This window comes from Cheilinus undulatus, linkage group 19 (assembly GCF_018320785.1).
Source record: "Cheilinus undulatus linkage group 19, ASM1832078v1, whole genome shotgun sequence".
Classification (NCBI taxonomy): domain Eukaryota; kingdom Metazoa; phylum Chordata; class Actinopteri; order Labriformes; family Labridae; genus Cheilinus; species Cheilinus undulatus.
The window spans coordinates 32,829,617-32,848,330 of NC_054883.1; the positions used below are offsets into that span (position 1 = coordinate 32,829,617).

At 41.8% G+C, this 18,714-nt stretch overlaps 1 protein-coding gene across 6 annotated transcripts in view; it reads right to left on the bottom strand.

The window, feature by feature from the left end:
• Nucleotides 1-18,714, bottom strand: part of tnikb (TRAF2 and NCK interacting kinase b) — a 98,830-nt gene that overhangs the window by 40,688 nt on the left and 39,428 nt on the right. For 3 of the 6 annotated variants that reach the window (XM_041813847.1, XM_041813848.1, XM_041813845.1), the window contains exons 9-17: nt 17,940-18,018; nt 17,313-17,488; nt 17,137-17,203; nt 15,129-15,327; nt 14,366-14,482; nt 10,128-10,214; nt 7,894-8,094; nt 6,829-7,125; nt 2,112-2,276 (exon numbers count right to left, since the gene is read on the bottom strand). In XM_041813847.1, the coding sequence (XP_041669781.1) occupies nt 2,112-2,276; nt 6,829-7,125; nt 7,894-8,094; nt 10,128-10,214; nt 14,366-14,482; nt 15,129-15,327; nt 17,137-17,203; nt 17,313-17,488; nt 17,940-18,018 (1,388 nt within the window). The remainder of the gene's footprint in view (nt 1-2,111; nt 2,277-6,828; nt 7,126-7,893; nt 8,095-10,127; nt 10,215-14,365; nt 14,483-15,128; nt 15,328-17,136; nt 17,204-17,312; nt 17,489-17,939; nt 18,019-18,714) is intronic. The other 3 variants (XM_041813850.1, XM_041813849.1, XM_041813846.1) reach the window with 2 other exon arrangements.

The following is an 18,714-nucleotide window of genomic DNA, read 5'->3' on the forward strand; positions in this document are numbered from 1 at the left end:
ATGATGAGGAGGTGCGGGAGGGAGAGGAGGAGGAAACAATGCAGGGTTAGTGATGAAGAGGAGAGAGATGAGGTCAGAGAGGGAGAGGAGGGGAACAAACACATGCCTCAAGGTGCGTTCACAACAGTCATGTTCAAAAATGGACTTTCTGTTCTTTTGTTTTGTAAGAAAATGCCAATATTGACTCGACAAACCCTAAAAACAAAAACTGTACTCCTGGAGAAGCTCTCAACCAGCAGTTTGCCTCCTTCAAGGTGCCAAAGGAGATCCCACTGATTTTATATGCAGTTTTCCTTAACATGCCTTTGTTTCACCAGTAAATCCAGATGTACAAGTTGGAGAAAAATCAGATGCGTTGTCTTTAGATCTAATGAAGCAAACAGGCAAACATCTTCCGCAATCAAGAGTAATTACATTTCATTTGTCTGCAGCCACAGAGACATCTACGCCATCTCTTAGTACATTTACATGCACAGTTAAGAAAGTAACCTTTAAAGCTAAATCTGGACAATGAAGGAAACTGTCCTAATCAACATACAAGCACTGAGAGAAAACCATTTATTGATTGAAATATACCTGACCCTGCTACGCTAGCTGGTGATGGGCCCCCTTTTAAGTAAGGTACTCTTTCACCTAGTACTGCTTAACCTATAGAATCATTGTTGCTGCAAAACTCAAAAGCATTTTTTTATTTTTTGAGAGCATGTGTTATTAATTTCAGGCTCAGATTTGTTTAAAATGACGGTCCAGCGTAGACCTGTACGCTGGCTTTCGCCCCAGCGTAGGGTCAGCATCTGCACGGCCCAGCGTAGACCCCTACGCACGGCCCAGCGTAGACCCCCAGCGTACAGGGCTATGCTAATATGTCATAAGCACAGCGGTGTAGTCATGCTAACAACAGTTAGGTCATGCTAACAACAGTTAACATGCTGCACACCCCAGTGTAGGCTTGGGCAATGTATGTCACGCCCCAGTGAAGAGGTTTCGCCCCGCCGTAGAGGTCTCCAGCCGAACGCCCCAGCTTAGAGGTTTGCAAGAGGGCTGCAGCCAGACCCTCTTGAAACTTTCTCCGGATACATTTAAAACTCTCTGTGCCATACAAAACTTTCTCAGCTCAGCTGAAACTTAACTGTGGACATACAGACTGTCTGTGTATATACAATTTTTTCTCCACGCAGGCACCAATTTCTCCCTGTATGTATAAGAAACTTTCTCCGTATGCCTTCGAAACTTCTTGGCATACGTTTGAATTTTTTTAATGTACATCCAAAACGTTTCCCTGTGTACGCAAGAAACTCTTTCTGTGCATGTATGAAACTTTCTCTACATGCGTACGAATCTTTCCCTCAAAACTTTCTCTACGTAACGCTGTCTATGTCATACAACATTCTCTGTGCACATACAAAACTTTCTTTGCTCTGCTCAAAACCTTCTCCTGGTGTCCACAAATCTTTCTATGTGCATGTACAAACTTTCTCTGCATGCATACAGAACTTTTTCTTTGCACATCCGATATTTGTTCTCTGCATATGCACAAAACTTCTTCCTAGTGCGTTTGAATCTTCTGTGTCCCCAAAACTTTCTGTGCCCACTCAAAACTTTCCCTGAGCACAAATGAAACTTTTCTATATGAGTAGGAAATTTCCTCCAGGTCAACCTATTCTGTTCAGCTTGATGGGTGCTGAACGCAGCATCATCGAAAAACAGTATTTGCACAGACTTGGTGCCTCTGGCATGCCCCTGAGACTGATTATGGTGCCGCTGTGGGAAAACGTGCATTGACTGGAGAAGGCAGGATTAGCTCTGAAATGCACAGCACAGACAGAAGGAATGCAGCACACACGGACCCTGTGGAAATTGCTGGTCCCAGTATGTCCACAAAAATCAGAAGTTATGAAATCCTGACCTGGATTGTGCATTTCTACAATTATGGCACCAATTACTTGTCACTCTAACCAAACTCAACCAACAGAGTTTTCCTACTCCTCTGACCTGCGGTTTTTCACCTAAAACTAAAGGACAACAAATCTACCTTTGCTTGTGATCACACCCTGAGTGATATTATGTTTCATGCAAACACACACGGACAAATAAGGATGTGTTTCACACACCTGTGGCTCCATAGAGCGGTGCATGGGTGGGGTCCTGGCCTGCTGGATGCCTCCACTGCTGAAGGACTCGGACCGCGGTGGCAGAGACGGGTCCGAGATCCGGTTTGAGACTTTATGCTGAAATGCAGGAGAAGTCTGTCTGTTCATCTTATAATGCTCCTCCACCTGACAGACATCAGACCATGGTCACTCAGCATGCAGTGAAGAGTGCAGAGTTTCAATCTGTTAGTATGACCTGGCTCTCTGCTTGTATATCAGATAACAATATGACTTCATCTGTGTCCCGTTGCACCAGTTATGGTTAAGTTCTGTTAGGTTTATGGTGTAAAGTCTAAAGTGTTATTTACAGTGCTGCCTCTAACAGTATCTGAACAGCCTTCTGGCTTAAAAAAACATCTGCTAACTATCATCAATCAACAAAGCGTGACAAATGTGTTTGTAAAAAATGTCACAGCATTTTTATCCGGTGATAACTAAAGCCTTAACCAGGAGTGTCCAAAATTTTCCACTGTGGTCCTAAGACAGAAATATCAGGATAACTTATTCACATTAATATCCTCATCTTTGGGGTGTTAAAGTTAGAGAAAAAAAATTTTGGTTAAGATGTGATTAGTGATTGAAAATGCTTAAGAATAATACCAGCCTACATCACAGCTTCCTATCAATGGCTCATAGATCTACAGTGCTGTGCTGATTTCTTTTTCTTTTTTGCATATTATTAAATGTTTCAGATCATCAGACAAATTTTAACATTAGCCAAAGATAACCTGAATAAATAAACAGTGTAGTTTTGAAATTACAATTTCATTTATTATGGTTAAAAGCCATCCAAACCTACCTGGCTCTATGTGAAAAAGTCATTGCCCCCCTTGTTACATCATGAATTAATTGTGATTAACCACATTTTTTGTAGAGCTGTGTTTGGTTTCACTATCCACACCCAGGCCTGATTAGTCCCAGACCTGTTGAATACAGAAATCCCTTAAAAAGAACCTGCCTGACAAAGTGAAGTAGGCTAAAAGATCTCCAACACATGGTGCCATCTAAAGAAATTTAAGAACAGATGAGAAATAAAGTCATAGACATCAATCAACCAGACAACAAGAGTTAAAAATACATTTCTAAGTCTTTGGGACTTTAGTGGACCATTAGAGCCATTATCCACAAATGGAGATAATTTGGAATAGTTGTGAACCTTCCCAGAAGTGGCTGGCCCACCAAAATGACTCCAAGAGTGCATCTACGATGATCCCAAAAGAACCCAGAACAGCATGCAGGCCTCACTTGTCTCAGTTAAAGTGTGATTTAGCAATAAGAAAGAGACTGGGCAAAAAATGGACTTAAACCAAAAGAGATGCTATGGCATGACCTTATTCAGGCCGCTGATGCTGGAAAACCTTTCAATGTGACTGAATTAAACAATTCTGCCAAGAAGAGTGGGCCCAAATTTCTCTACAACGATGTGAAAGAGTCATTGACTGTTGTTGCAAAGGCTTTCTTGCTGCTGTTAGCACCAAGAGTGGGACAACCAGTTATCAGGTTAAGGGGGCAATTTTTTCGACATAAGACCAGGTAGGTTTGGATGGCTTTTTTATTTTCTTTTGTATTTACCTCGGCTATCGTTGTCAAATACTGTAAGTAACAACTTGGCCACTTTTGGACTTGAACAGATCTGGTGCAACCCACTGCTGTTTCCAACTGATGTTTGTGCTGCTGCTGGATAAATTCTCAATCTGGATGTGAATTTTGCATGTCTGTAGGTCTGTTAAGGGTTTCTGTAGTTCTAGCCATAATTTAGGAATAACATAAAGCTATTTTTCAAAATATTCCAAAGTTTTCAGGTCCCTTTAAAAAACACAATTTTCCCTGTCTGCGGCCGTCTTATATGAGAGGTGTTCTCTTATGTTTTTAGAGAGGAACACTGTGTGTGTGTGTGATGGAAATATTTCCCCTCTGAAGGAAATCCTGGGAGGCTGAGGTGAGGGTAGACCTCTCTGTTCATGTCTTAATGTTCTTTATGTGTGAGTCCGTGCACGGTGTCCACAGAGAGACAGACTGATTTAGCTGCAGCTGCCCTACATCGGTCCACCAGCTGCCACCAGAGGGCGGGCCGGCAGATCTGCCCTAAATGTGTTTGTGTGCACGCTGGGAAAGGTTTCTACATGTGTGTGACTCTGGCTTTGATTTATGGTGATAAGAAAACCAGCAGAGTTCAAATACAAGGCTCTGACCTGCAGCATCAACACTACTGATTTACATTTAACATAACATGTTGGGTTAGAAAGTTACAAGATATAAGACAACATACTTTAAACATCTTAAAGGCACACAGAGGAGTCAAAGTTATTTAAGTGAAGGAAGGTAAAAAAAATCTCAGAAATGAATACAAAAAGACTGGAAACAGAGAAAATCCTGGTAGTAAATGAACACAAAGAAAGCCTGTAATTTTAAAATCATCTTATTTTATGTTATTGTTAGTGTAAGTTAGATTTTTGATCCAACACCATAGAAACATGCAATAGAACAGAAGCTCTCGACCCGCATTGGACATTTTTAGCTCCTGGTTCAACCACTTTAATGGTATAAAAAATCAAACCCCAAAACAATGACAGTTTTGAACATTTTAGGTTTTGCAAATTACTTGCAAAGAACTCTGGGATCACTCACAGTGTTAACCAGGAAGGTCTCTTTTAACAGCTTTTCTCCCTCATTACATGAAATCACTCCAGCGGCTGGTTTTATGTTAGATAAATACACCTCAAGACAGGCAGTTTTCAGCCTCATCAGACAGATTTTGAGTTCCGTGACTCTTTTGAAAGTTGGGCCCAACTCATGCTTACTTATTTGTCATGTCGTGGACAAGGGGACACAGCAGTCAGCCACTACTAAACCAGGGTCCTTAACTGGCCAGATGGATTTCTGATATATTTTGGTAGTATGGCTGTAGACACTCCCACAGTAAGAGCAGAAACCATGAGCAGAATCCTGAACTTTGGGGCACTTTTTCCTTCGTAAACTGTCAGATACCCTCTTTAAATTATAACGAAAACTGTAACACACCAAGAGGGCATTAAAAAAGGATACCTGCCTACGCTGAAATTGTCATTTCATCTAGACAGATGAAGGGAGACCAGGGTCTAGAGGAGCCTGGTACTGAGCTAAGAGGCTAGCTGAGCCCGTTTAACATATAAAAAATCCTCGCTTAGTCACAAACTTGTTTTAATGTAAACGCTCATGTACTATCAACAGAAAAAAACGTTATAAGGGGAGCAATGAATTATGATGCACCGTTCACAAAAGAGCCTGTTTTACGAAACGGCTCTTTAATGTGAGCCACTGTAGCTAGCTCCCGTTTGAGTGCCAGTTTCCTTTCTTCCATCCTTTGTTGTTATTTAATTCATTTTAAAAAGCAAAACTGGCACCAAATAAAGAGCAACCAGCTCTACTGAGCTGAGCCAAATGATCTGTCTAAAAAGAGACAGAATTCCAGTCACAAGAAGACAGGCTTGACGGACATCAGAGGAAATAGAGGTAATGCTGGCTACACCTAACAACTTTTCAAGCCATTTTAAAAGAGCAGACAAAATCTTAGATTGCAAAATCTTAGTTTGAAACCAAAACTCAGAAACTTGCTGGATTGTCTTTAGATTTGAGAAGGTGTCAGATGGTCTTTTTAAAGTCTCTAAAAAGTTTTAGCAAAGTCCTCTAGTGTAAGACCAGCATTAGATCAGAATTTAATGTGATAAAGCATGGCGAAACTGTACTGAACCAAACCCAGACCACTTTGTAAAAACAGCCCAGACACGAGTGTTGTATGACACCACTCATCCAGGCTTTATGTGGAGGCTTTTCAAATTTCTATTTTCTTCCTATTTAATTAAAAAAAAATAATAAAAAATTTTGGCATAGTCGTAAACAGCTTAGATAATGGCCTTTTCAGTATGCAGAAGTCACTTGTTGCCACCCATCTGGAATTCAACACTGCTGACATCATCTGCAAAGAACCTATTTTAAAAGGGTTTTATGATTTGAGTTAATTTGTACTCTTTGTAATCTAATTTTGACAGCTTCAGAGCAGACAAAGCCTGTCCCACTCTGAGATCTTCAGCACCCACTTCAGGGGGTCCCAGTCCCCAGGTTGGACTACTGGTCTATGGCTTTTACCATTGGTATAATGTCTTTACTTCTCCATGTATTCAGATAAAATCTGTGCAACACTTTAGGAATGAATAAAATTTTTGTGCAGCGATCAGGCTGATATTTCAGTCAATATAAATTCTACCTTAAATAAAAGCACACAGTTACAGCTGTGATGACTTCAGGCTAATGTTAGACTTTCTCATTCACCGCCTCACACAGCCGCTGCAGATTTGTACTCGTGTTCAACTTTCAATAAGAAAAGTCTAATGGGATTCAGAGCGATTATACAAGAGGTGGGAGTTAGTGTTGGAGGGAAGCTGGTTGGAAGCACAGACAGAAGCAATCAAAGAGGAAATTAATCAAAAGATCCCTGTGAGAAAAAGTGAGATGAAGAAGTGAGAAATGAGAGCATCCACGGCATCATCATGATTCTGCTGCCAGCCCCGAGTTAGAGCGTGAGTCGGCCTGGTTAGCGCTCAGAGGAGTGATTAAAGGGGGAGACGGGTTAGTGAGCTGCCTGGATCAAACAGAAGAAGAGTTAATGAGAGTTAAAGAGTCTGTTCATCCTCCGACTGACCCGGCGCCCTGGGCTACGACCCCTGGAGTTGGGGCTCCTGCGGGGACTCCTGCGGCGCATCACAGGCTGAGAGGAGTGGGAGGCGGGTTCAGGGACACAGGTGACTCGGATTCGAGGCACATGGTGGTGGTCTCTGACGGGGCTGACGTGGGCGGGGTAAGATGGGGGGCGGGGGCGGCGAGGTTTGTAACCAGGGAGTAAGAGGAGGTTGTCGAGGTTGATATCTCGCCGCTCCCTGAAGGAGTGATATTTCTTTGGAGGGATGCGAGGAGAGTTGCTCTGAGCTCGACGCATCACCTGGAGAGTAAGGTGAGTGTTTAGACATGTGAACACACACAAAAAAAAAGGACGGGAACGATGAGAGGGGTGTCTGGAAGATTCAACACAGCCTGGGGAGATAAAAATCTTGATTCAAGTTTGAAAAAAAAACAACCAGTCAAATATCTGCAAACAGTTTATACATGTTAGAATCCATCCATTATGTAGACCCACTATCCCAACCCTGTCTGACTGGGGGTTCGAACCAAGAGCCTTCTTGCTGTTTGTCAACAATGCAAAAGGTGAAATAAGATGTACAAACCAATTAAGAATATACATATTATTACAATTAGACTACAAAATGACATGAATACACTTGCTTAGAGTTGACTTTTTGCAGTGCATTTGACAGGAATTCACATAAAGCATGAGAGTTAAATCTCCCAGCTCATCCGTTTTCATCTGACTGCTTCACCTGAAAGAGAAACATCTGAAGCTTCATGACAGAGTTAAAGATTTCTCTGCAGGTTGAGATGACACCTTGAGGGCAGAAAAAACAACAGACACACAAACAAACAAACAAACAAACAGAGCCTGGAAAAAAAAGCTGATGACAAACAAACACAGTACAACCAGCTCTGCTCTGTCATTGTCCCTGAACAGATGTTTATGTGTGCTCTGTAAACTACCAGCTCCTCTGTAAGTTTGTTCTAGTGTGCAAAGGTTCACCTGGATGTCAGTGCTGCCAAATTAAGATGCTACAAGAGCTGTTTTTGTTCCTGACTGTGTTTTTGTGTTTGGTGTTACCTCTTTGGCCCACGCCGGTTTGTCGTTGGTGCCTGGCGCCTGGTCTTTGTAGTGGTACAGCTGCTTCTTGTCCTGCGGCGGTCGTTGTGGATCTTGTTGCTGCTGCTGCTGCAGAGACACCAGGTAGGCTCGCTCCTGCTGCAGCTGCCTCTGCAGCCGCTCGGCCTGGCGCTGCTCCTCGATCTGCTTCCTCTTGTACTCCTGCACAGAAAACACAGAAAACATTCAACTTATAAACTACTTCTTAACTGGAGCTATGGTGCACCAGTCTACCTTGTTCTCGTGGACCAGCCTAGCTCTGATTTCTGCTCCTGAGTATTTCAACTGAGTGTAATCCTAAATTATTTGGACTAAGAATTAGCAGAATTTATGGGCCAACTGAAATAGGTCCAACATAAACAGAAGTTGCAAAGTCAAATGTAAAATACAGTTGCTGAAGAGGTGGCATTTTATGGAAAGACATCTTGGTGAGGAGAAGCAGAAGGTTTTCAGAGAGTTTCAGATAGAATGACTTTGTTTACACCTTGCATTGTAACATCCATGCTGATGAGGTATTCAGACACCAAGAGATAATCCTCCATGCTACAGTGATAAGCATGCGTGCCCCTCTCTGCATACTGAGGATTATTTGATATCCAATAACTCAGACTACATCATGGTACATATAATTTTGCTAGTGTAGTGTAGTGTAGTTTTAGTTGACGAAAACTAAACATTATAGTCCAGTTTTTATCCAGAAAAAGTCTTCTCATTTTAGTCTTAACTTTTAGTCCAAGTATTTATTCTCTTGCCTGAATCTTGTACCAAACCACAGTAGTGTGTTCTCTGCACTCTGCCAAACCAGAGATCCCTGCTTCTATGGCTGAGAGAGGCAAAATAGCTACAGATACATTCTGACAGATTTATCTACAGTGGAGAAAAATCACAGATTTTGAATGTCTAACAAAAATGAAACAACATTTTAGTCTTGTTTTACTCAGCTTGATGAAATTTAAACTTACTTTATGTCAGTTTTAGTCATCAAAGATCTATTTTTGGCTCGTCTTAGTCCAGTCGTTCTCATGGAAAAAAGGCTGTCGATGAACATTTTCAGTCACCATTCTAGTCGACGAAATTAGCACTGTCTTGCAGACTGAATAAGATTGTCCTCCAGGATTTTCCTATAATTTGCCACATTCGTTTAAACCTCTACCTTTACAAGCATTCCAGGGCTGGCTGTTGAGAAGCATCCCCACAGCATGATGCTGCCACCACTTTGCTTCACAGTGGTGATGATGTGTTCATGGTGATGTGCAGTGTTTGGTGTCTGTGAAACATAGCATCTTGTCTAAGGTCAGGTCAGGTATGCTTTGACTGGCAAAGAACCAGGGCAACAGTTGTTTCATGCAGAGTCTCTCCCATCTCAGCGGCTGAAGCTTGTAACTCCTTCAGAGTAGTTATAGGTGTTTTGGTGGCCTCTCTCACTACTCTCCTTCTTACACTCAGTGATCTAGGCAGATTCACACATGTGCCAGATTCCTTCCATTTCTTCGTGATGGATTTAACTGAACTCTGGGGGATGGTTAGCTCCTTGGAAATATTTTTGTATTCATCCCCTGACTTATACTTTTCAGTAACCTTTTCTCTCAGTTATTTGTGGTGTTCTTTTGACTTCATTGTGTAATGGTAGCCAGGAATACTGATTAACCAGTGACTGGACCTTCCAGATGCAGCTTAGTGAGATTAGTTCCCCCTATTACCCTCTGGGATTTGACTTTAGACCCGTCTGTATGTTTCTCTAACCGTTCTGTCAGGTCAAAGGTCGGGTATTTATCTGAGCTGTGTGTGAAAGTCTGCAGCAGTTAGCATGTGTATGAGTGAGAGGTGTGTGGTTACTGCTTGTTTATGGCATACACACTGCTGCATGTTTAAATGTCAATGAAAAGTACGATGGCGTCATCAAGAACAATAAAGCTGAATAAAATCTGATCACAGACTGCCAGCTATCGACTGACACACCTGCTGCCTTCTGTCTTTATTGATTGGTTGTTTGCTAACTTTTTTCTGATGTGGGATTCTGTCTTACCTCAGTATTGATCGAGTATCGACTGCTTTCTCAAATTCTGTGTGAAAATACCAAACAGGAATGTCCTTAAAGCCCTTAAAGTCCTTGTGTTGGTGTTTGGAAACTTTTGTAACTCACTGTTGTCTCTGTCCCATAGATAAGTGTTTGTGTATTTTGTGCGTGATTTTACCAGCAGTAAGGCTTGCTCCTGCAGGAGCTGCTGCTGCAGGATCTCCAGCTGCCTCTGCTCCTCCTCCAGCTGTCTACGGATATACTCCTAACCAATCAGTACCAGGGTCGGCGTGAAGATGCAGCCAATCAGAGAGCACCCAGGCAGGAGAGAAGCAAATCAGAAGCACCAGGCAACCAGTGACATCAGCAGAGCAGGAAACAGGAGAGAGAGGAGGACAGGGAAAAGTGGATTTAGTGAAGAGGTGTGAGAGCAGCGCTTTAGTCAGAAATAGAGGAGGGATAAAAGAGAGAAGCAGCGGGGGGCGTCATTAGCAGACCAAGAAGACATGCTTATTAATGAAGGAGGGATGTTCAAGATCAGCATGAAGTCTTAAAGTGACAGAAAGTGCTGAACATCAGGAAAAGTTCACCATTAGTCATGCAGTCATTCATAGAGCCTCCTGTCTCCTCTGCTAGACTCTAAAATTGGAAACGGGTTTCTTTTTGAGTTTCTCAGCATCACTGTACATTTTTCCCTCTATAGTTCAAAGAACACTGAATCCAGCTGCTCTATAGTGCAGGCGGGATCTAACATATGCTGTAGGTTATTCGTTTTAAAACATTTACAGTAATGAAAACATCGTATCGAAGACATTTTTCTCCTTACTCTTGATAAGAGTAGTCCAACTTCCCCTCCTACTCTCCGGACTGACCACACCTCCAGACTGGATAGTGGTAGATTGGAATCAGTGGTAGCTACATGATTAAATGCTTCTGCAGTGCAATTTGTGCTTCAAACAATCAAAAAGGCATAAGTTACATCAAGTTTTTCAGCCTCAAATGATGATGGATTGTGACAAAAGAGCTCTGTGGTCTTGGACTGAAACTTGAGAGAAGTGGTCAAATATGGAGCTGCTGTTGTGTTCCTGCTAACTTTAAACCAGTGATAGCTCTGTGATAGCAGGAGCTGTCTGTTGACAGATTCTTCCTTACCTGCACTCATGTATTAATGTTGTTTTAAAAGTTAAGATCCAACTCATTTAAAGGAGACATATTAAATTGGTCTCAGAGGTCCCCAAAACATGCCTGTGAAGTTGGTTGCTGAAAAAACACTCCAGTATAGGATTTTTGTACGTTTAAAACCCCCTCTATTTCAGCCCTTCTCAGAACAAGCTGTTTCTGTGTCTGTGGCTTTAAATGGTAATTAGCTGTGTGACTCTGCCCACTCTGCCCCCTGACCACACCCCTCTCAGGAAATGGATGCAGTACTCCTGGTATTACAGACACTTTTATCCAAAGGTTAGAAGTTGACTGGGATTTGAACCATCAACCTCCCAGACCGTAGTCAACAGGATAACCCATTGAGCTATCCAGCATCTCAGCTGATTGTGTTGAGAGGATGAGAGGAGGGCAGAACTTTCCTCCAAGTGGGGGAGGGCCAACCAAACCTGGGGAGGTCACCAGGAGCTAAATCTGAGAACAGCTTGTTTCAGCACACATTTTCTGAAAGGTGGAGAAAGAGAGGAGGAGAGGGAATGGATTTTTCTGGTATTGGAGGGGATTGTGGACAGGCCAGGGGCACATATTTGTGTTAGAAAAGCCCAAAAAAGTGATTTTTGCATAATGTGTCTCCTTTAAGATGAGTAAATCCTCACATAATGGATGTGATGTTAGTTGTGACATCTCTGGTCACAAGATGGGGCCGTTTGTCCACTTGGATAGAGTCTGAACAGGCACTCACAATCCAAGAATATAAATTTATTTCATAATGCTTTGATGCCAGTTCTTTATCATAAAATCCCATATTTATATGTTTGACTGACTCACCATAGAATGTAGGCCCATAATTACCTTTACAACTAAAATCTCTAAATCCCTGTCTTTTGTATTTACTGCCTTTCATTTTGATGAATTATTTTCACCTAGAAAGGGGTGTGGCTGGCATAACTTTGGGCAGAGTACCTGAATGGATTGCTCTTATTAATAGACCTCTTGCATATGACGTCAGAAATGAGGTCTTAAGGTCTTTGCACACTGAGTCCGATCTTTTCTGATGCATTTTTCTTATTTTAAAATGTGTTATCTGAAAAAAGGAGAGGGACCTGGATGCAGATGACAGACTTCAACTTAATGGAGGCAGGTCCGCCACATAAGGAAATACAAGTAGGAAAAGAATATGTGAGTTTTCTGACTAAAAAAAATCACAAAAATTACATTAAATTGATTTTAATGAATCATTATATTCTTAATGATCTGTATTGATTTAAGAACCAATAATGAAACACAAAAGTAGAATCCACTTTCTTTTATTATTTCAGTTAAACGACAGATGACTCCCAGTATGAGAAGATGATTCATGGTGGAGCCTGTCTGACTTGCGGTATGAAGTTGAGGACTGTCATCCACATCCAGGTACTCTTAGGAAAAAAGGGTCCCATATTCTAACTTTGCACATTGAGTTCAATATGTTTATTTGCAGTCAGTGCAAAAATTCATAGAATGTAGCGAAAAAAAAAAACCCTGCATCCATCTATCCTGACAGACGGCTTCATACAGCAACAGCTCATGCGTCACATTGAAGAGATGCAGAGCAACTTTTTAATTCAGTCTCTGTTACAGGACACATAGCTGGAGGGGTGAGTGTGTGAGAGAGCAAGAAGGGAGCAGCAGCTGCTGTTCTGCATCATCAATCATCCATTTAAATGACTTGGACTGCTGAGAAGAAAAATGCAAAAAAAAATGGAATGCGGTCTGGAAAGAAAATACTGACTGGCCAAAGTTTCAGCTTCAGTGTGTAATGTTAGAACAACATGAGCTTTCTTTTTAACCTTTAAAATTTCAGGCAAAACAATGGACTTGGTGTGCAAAGGCCTTTAGTCTTTAGATTAAAATGTTATTTAGTTTTAGTTGTAGTTTTAGATGCTAAAAACTCCTTACATTTAGTCATGTCAAGTGTTCATTGTCTTTGAACTAATTTAATTAGCATTAATTGGAGCATTAATTAAAATATGAAACATAAATACTTTAATTCACTTATTCCTAAAGTCTGTGTTATGACCCATGGGAGGGTGGCTCCCCCCTTTAACACTCTCCACCATAAAACACTAAACAAGGCTCTACCAGCCTTGGCAACAAAGCTAAAGCCATAGTTATTGATGCTTAGCTCATAAAAAGGAACACATTTTTCCTGTCCAGACAGCTTCTGAGGCCTAGAGGTTGACATTTTTTCAGGATTTCCAAAGCTCACGGGATTCCCGTGAGAGTCCCGCATGATTGGGATGGGACAGATAGAAAAATAGGCGGGAGTGGGAACCACCATGACAATACACCAATTTTAAAATATGAATATGCACACACAGCTTTTATTTTCATTTGGTCAGGGTGTTTTTTTGTTTGTTTTTTTTTTTTTGTTTTTTTTTTTTTTTGCGGAAAATGGACAGATGCATAGTATATTGACCACACTCTGCTGCCATTTAGCTTTTAGTTTTCATTAAGTGAGACACCACTGCAACGCGGGACAAATGAACTACACTTCCCACACCGGAAACAGCACTGCTGCAGCGACGTAGCATTTTTACTGGCAAAGGTCTTGAGTGGAAAGATGTAAATGTTGTTTAAACGGAAAAAAATCTTAAATACGTTAAATTGAACATTAGACGTCATATTTGAGTATTTATTCAACCATTCTAATGAGCGGGATGGGACGGGAGTGTGTGGGGGGGTACTGTACTGGGAGTGGGATGGGATAGGATTTTTTTGCACTCTGGTTTGGGATTGGGGTGGACAGATGTCTGTGGGAGTGGGATGGGGCGGGGATAAAAATATATTGAGGGCCAAAGCGTTGAGCATATTAAAGCCTATGTGACGGAGATGATGTGGCTTTTACCAGTCTTGTAAAACAGAAAGCACCAGATCAGAACCAGACTGAGTCTGGAATGAATATTGCCAACGCTAGAACCAGCCATCAGCCAGTCCGTTCATAAACTGACTACTGATATTTTTGTTTGTTAAACACTACAAAAAGCCAAAAGTTGAAACATTTTTAGTATTGAAAGGCATACTCTTTATTTTGAGTGCTGATGTCTTTAGATGTAGTGTTTATTTTGTGCTTGTCACTTATCTCCCACCTGTCTAAGGTATCGTTGAACTTTCACTTTAGTTAACTATACTGGCAGAAGACCTTATTCTATGCCACAGAGGGTATAAGCCCCGCCCCTTTGGATGACACCTTTGGTTTCATCTCAGATGTCTCCTTACCTGTTCTCTTTCAGCGTGCCTCCTCTCCTCTTCCCGGCGGAGCTGCTCCATCTCTTCGTACCTCCTTCTCTGCTCGCGCTCCTGCTGCTTCCTCATCTCTCGCTCTCGGCGTTGTTGCTGGAGACGGAGGAAATTCAACGCCAAAAATCTCTTCAGTTCTGTGTGTTTGTGCACGTCAGATGTGTTTTTCTGACATTTTAACTAAGCTGAGGTGCTAACATCTCCGGTGTGCTGAGGATTTCTTGTATGGGAATCTTTAATAATCAAAGCTGAGGTGTTTTTTAAGGTGAAAACAGCCTCGGGATTAAACAAGGAGCTTTATTCTCCTTTATCTGATGTGATGATGAAGTGTTAACACTTCATCTTCATCTGCTGTACTGAATGTTTTCAAGTGTATTTACTCCTTATCAATATTTTAAAGGGACATTCCTCTTAGTCATAATTTCATCCAAGGCAGACTTACAGTGAGCTACACTGCCTAAGTGTAAGCCACCAAGACTGCAGACAGAGTCCACCATTATAACACTCTCTTAATTCATAGTCAGTACTGATCATGAAGGGTATTTGCAAAGGGTATGTTAGAGAACCATCCATGTCATTTTTAGGCAATAAGATTAATACATTCATGTTTATTATGAGTCAAAATCAACCCCAGGACACCATAAAAGTTTTAACTGGATGATAGTGCTTCCATGCTAACAGGTAATTTGCTGTTTTACTCATAATAAAACTACAAGTGGATTATTCAGAGAATAAAAGCTACCTCTTCCAGTCTCCGCCTCTGCTCTTTCTGCTCCTCGATGCGTTTCTGCCTCTCGGCCAGAAGCTGGCGCTTGTGCTCCTCGTTCTGCTGCTGCTCCAGCTGCTGACGCCGGATCAGCTCCGACCGCTCCTTATTGGCCAGCTGGAGACGAAGGAAGTCCCGCCTCAGAGTGGACTCACCGGGGATGTTGATGATGGAACTAAAAGAGGATCAAGTAAAAGTTAAACCTAGCAGTAACAGTCAAACTATAACCCCAAGTCCAAAAAAGTTGAAACTGAGACATTTTAGCATTTCATGAAAAATGTTAGCTCGTTTAAATCTGATGGCAGCAACACCTCTCAAAAAATTAGGAGCAGAGCAGCAAAAGGCTGGAAAAGTAAGAGGTACTAATGAAAAAACAGCTGGCGGAGCATTTTAAAACTTATAAGGTTAATTGGCAACTTATTGACTGTGTATAAAAGAGGCATTTTAGAGAGACAGGGTCTCTTAGAAGTAAAGATGGGCATAGGTTTGTTAATCTGTGAAAAACTGTAAAAAAAATTGTGGAACAATATCAAAAAAATGTTCCTCTGCGTAAAATTGTGAAGACTTTTAATATCCCAACATCTACAGCAGTGGTACCCAGCCTTTTTTGGACAATTTTTGTATATGCGCCACTTTTTTTCGATTTTCATGGACTGGGGTTCAATATGTGGTGTATAAATACCACAAAATAAAGTGTATGTTAAGTAGGACTCATCTTTTAAATGCAGCTTTCTTTTCTTGGCAACCGTAGGCTCTACTTCTTTCACCTCATTGAGTGTTTTAATTTTTGGAAACTTGTGAGCTTAAATTTAGGTATTGTGACCAAGACAAGTGTCTTGATGTGTGCCAAGAGGTCAAAAGGCACTGACAGGTGACATAACAAAATAGAAGCCAGTCATTTTTCCAAATAAAACATTGGTCAGACTTGGATAGTCAATAAATGGAAATAAAGCAAGTTATTTATTCTTTCTGTGTGTCCTGGTCCCAAATGACCCATGGATCAGTACCGATATCTATCTATCATCTATACAGTCCATAATATCATCAAAAGATTCAGAGAATCTGGAGAAAGCTCTGTGTGCAAGTGACAATGCCGAAGGTCAATATTGAATGCTGGTGATCTTGGGCCCCTAAGGGGCCTCTGCATTAGAAACAGGCATGATTCTGTACTGGAAATCACTGCATGGGCTCAGGAACACTTCCAGAAATCATTGTCTGTCAATGGTCGTGCCATCCACAAATGACAGTTAAAGCTGGATCATGGAAAGAAGAAGCTGTATGTGAACAGGATCCAGAAACACTGCTGTCTTCTCTGGACCAAAGCTCATTTAAAATGGACTGAGGCAACATGGAAAACTGTTCTGTGGTCAGACAAGTAAAAATCTGAAATTCCTTTTGGGAACCAGAGGAAAGGAACCATCCAGCCTGTTATCCTGACATAGTTCTGATGGTATGGGGTTAAATTAGTCCCTATGGCACGGGCAGCTTACACATCAGGAAAGGCTTTATCAATGCTGAAAAATAGAGGTTTCAGAGCAACATATGCTCCCATCCGGTCAACGTCTCTACCAGGGAATGCGTGGACTATTTCAGCGACATAATGCTAAACCACACACCACATCCATCACGACTGCATGGCTTCACAGGAGAAGAGTCCGGGTCTTGAACTGGCCTGCCTGCAGTCTAGACCTTTCACCAATAGAAACATTTGGAGCATCAGAAAAGGAAGACTCAGGGCTGTTGAGCAGCTGGAACCCCACATCAGACCATAATGGGAAAACATTCCCCTCCCAAAACTCCAGCCACTGGTTTCACTTCCGAGACATCTACAGACTGTTGTTAAAAGCAGAGATGATGCCACACAATGGCAAACATGGCCCTGTCCCTACCTTTTTGTGATGAGTTGCTGCCATAAAGTTCAAAATGAGCATGTGTTTTGTTTTAATATTCCTATTACAGTCTCAGCAGTTAGTAGTAGTGATACCTTGGCTCTCCGATGTCCCTCTCTTCATCCTCCTCCTCACTGCCGCTGTACTCATACTCTGTCTCATCTAGTGGGAAACAAACACTTCAGGTTAGCATTCACACATTTTAAACAAGCTAACTCTTCATGCAGGTGTGTGACAGTGTAAGGTGCAAGTCTTTTGGAGTCAGCCTCACCCCTCTCTCCCCTCCTCTTCTTGGTGCGGTCGATGTGGTCCTTCAGCTGGATGCGGACCTGCCGCTCGTTGGGAAGGTCTCTGATGAACGGGTGTTTGAGGAGCTGCTCGGTGCTCGGCCTCTGACTGTGACTCTTCACCAGGCAGCTCTCGATGAACGACTGGAACTTCTTCGACCTGGAAACAAACGTTATATGTACTTTATTCACACCTCTTCACTTTGTTCAGTTTTGTTATTCTTCAGCCTGATGGTACTGTTGTTCAAATTCATTTTATTCTCATTTATCAGTTTTTTTTCTAAGTACAAAATAATCTCTCTCAGTCTTTAATGATATCTGTTACTTGTGCGAACCTGCAGAACTTCAAAAATCTTTCTAAATCTAGTCAAAAGCATCCATGCATAAAACCATATACAGTATTTGGATGTTAAAGCAGATCTTCATTAATCCTTTCAGATGCACTCTTCCTTCTACGGACCATGAGATTTATTTTGAAGTCAGACTTCAGCTGAACGTGTCTGGGAGTCAGACGAGGCTCAGCGTGATGCTGACAGGATAATAACCACACAACAGGTGCTCTGTCTGTCTGTGTATTTGTGCTTGTGCATATGTGTGTTTTAGTGACTCACCACTTCTTTGACTTGAGTCTGGGGGCGGGGTTTCTGGGGATGAGGAAGAGCGCTCTCATTGGATGCATGTCGCAGAGAGCTGAGGAGGAGAGAGAGAAAAGATGGAGAAATATGAGGAGGGAGAGGAAGGAAATGATGCATGAAGGAAAGAAAGAAATGGAAATATCAGGAGAGAAAGGAAACAGGAAAGGACACAAAGGAGATGAAAGAATGAGAAAGCAAAAGGATTTAAGAAAAAGAAAGAAGAGAAGAGACGGTAAAGGATTGGAACAGAAATAAAAAAGAAAGGATCGAAGACGAGAATGACACATCCCAGGGATGAGATGGATTAGGAAGAAGGAAAGAAGGAAGGAAGGAAGGAAGGGGTGGGGTGGAAAGGGAAGGGATAGGATGAGAAGGATGCAAGGAAGGAAGGAAGGGTGTGGTGGAAAGGGAAGGGAAGGAAGGAAGGAAGGAAAGAAGGAAGGAAGGGATGCGATGGGATAGGATTGGATGGGGAGGAAGAAAGGAAGGGATGGGAAGGAAAGGAAATGAAAAGAAAGGAAAGAAGGAAAAAAGGAGGGGGAGAATAGAATGGATGAGTAGGAAAGGAAGGAAGGAAGGAAAGAAAGAAGCAAAGATGCAAGGAATCTTGGAAAGAAGGAAGTAAAGGGATGGGATGGAAGGGAAGGAGTTGGAAGGAAGGAAGTAAAGGAACAGAAAAGTTAGGCAAGAAAAGAAGAATGCAAAAGAAACAAAGGAAAGGAGGAGATGTGAGATTTTTTTCCAAGGCAAT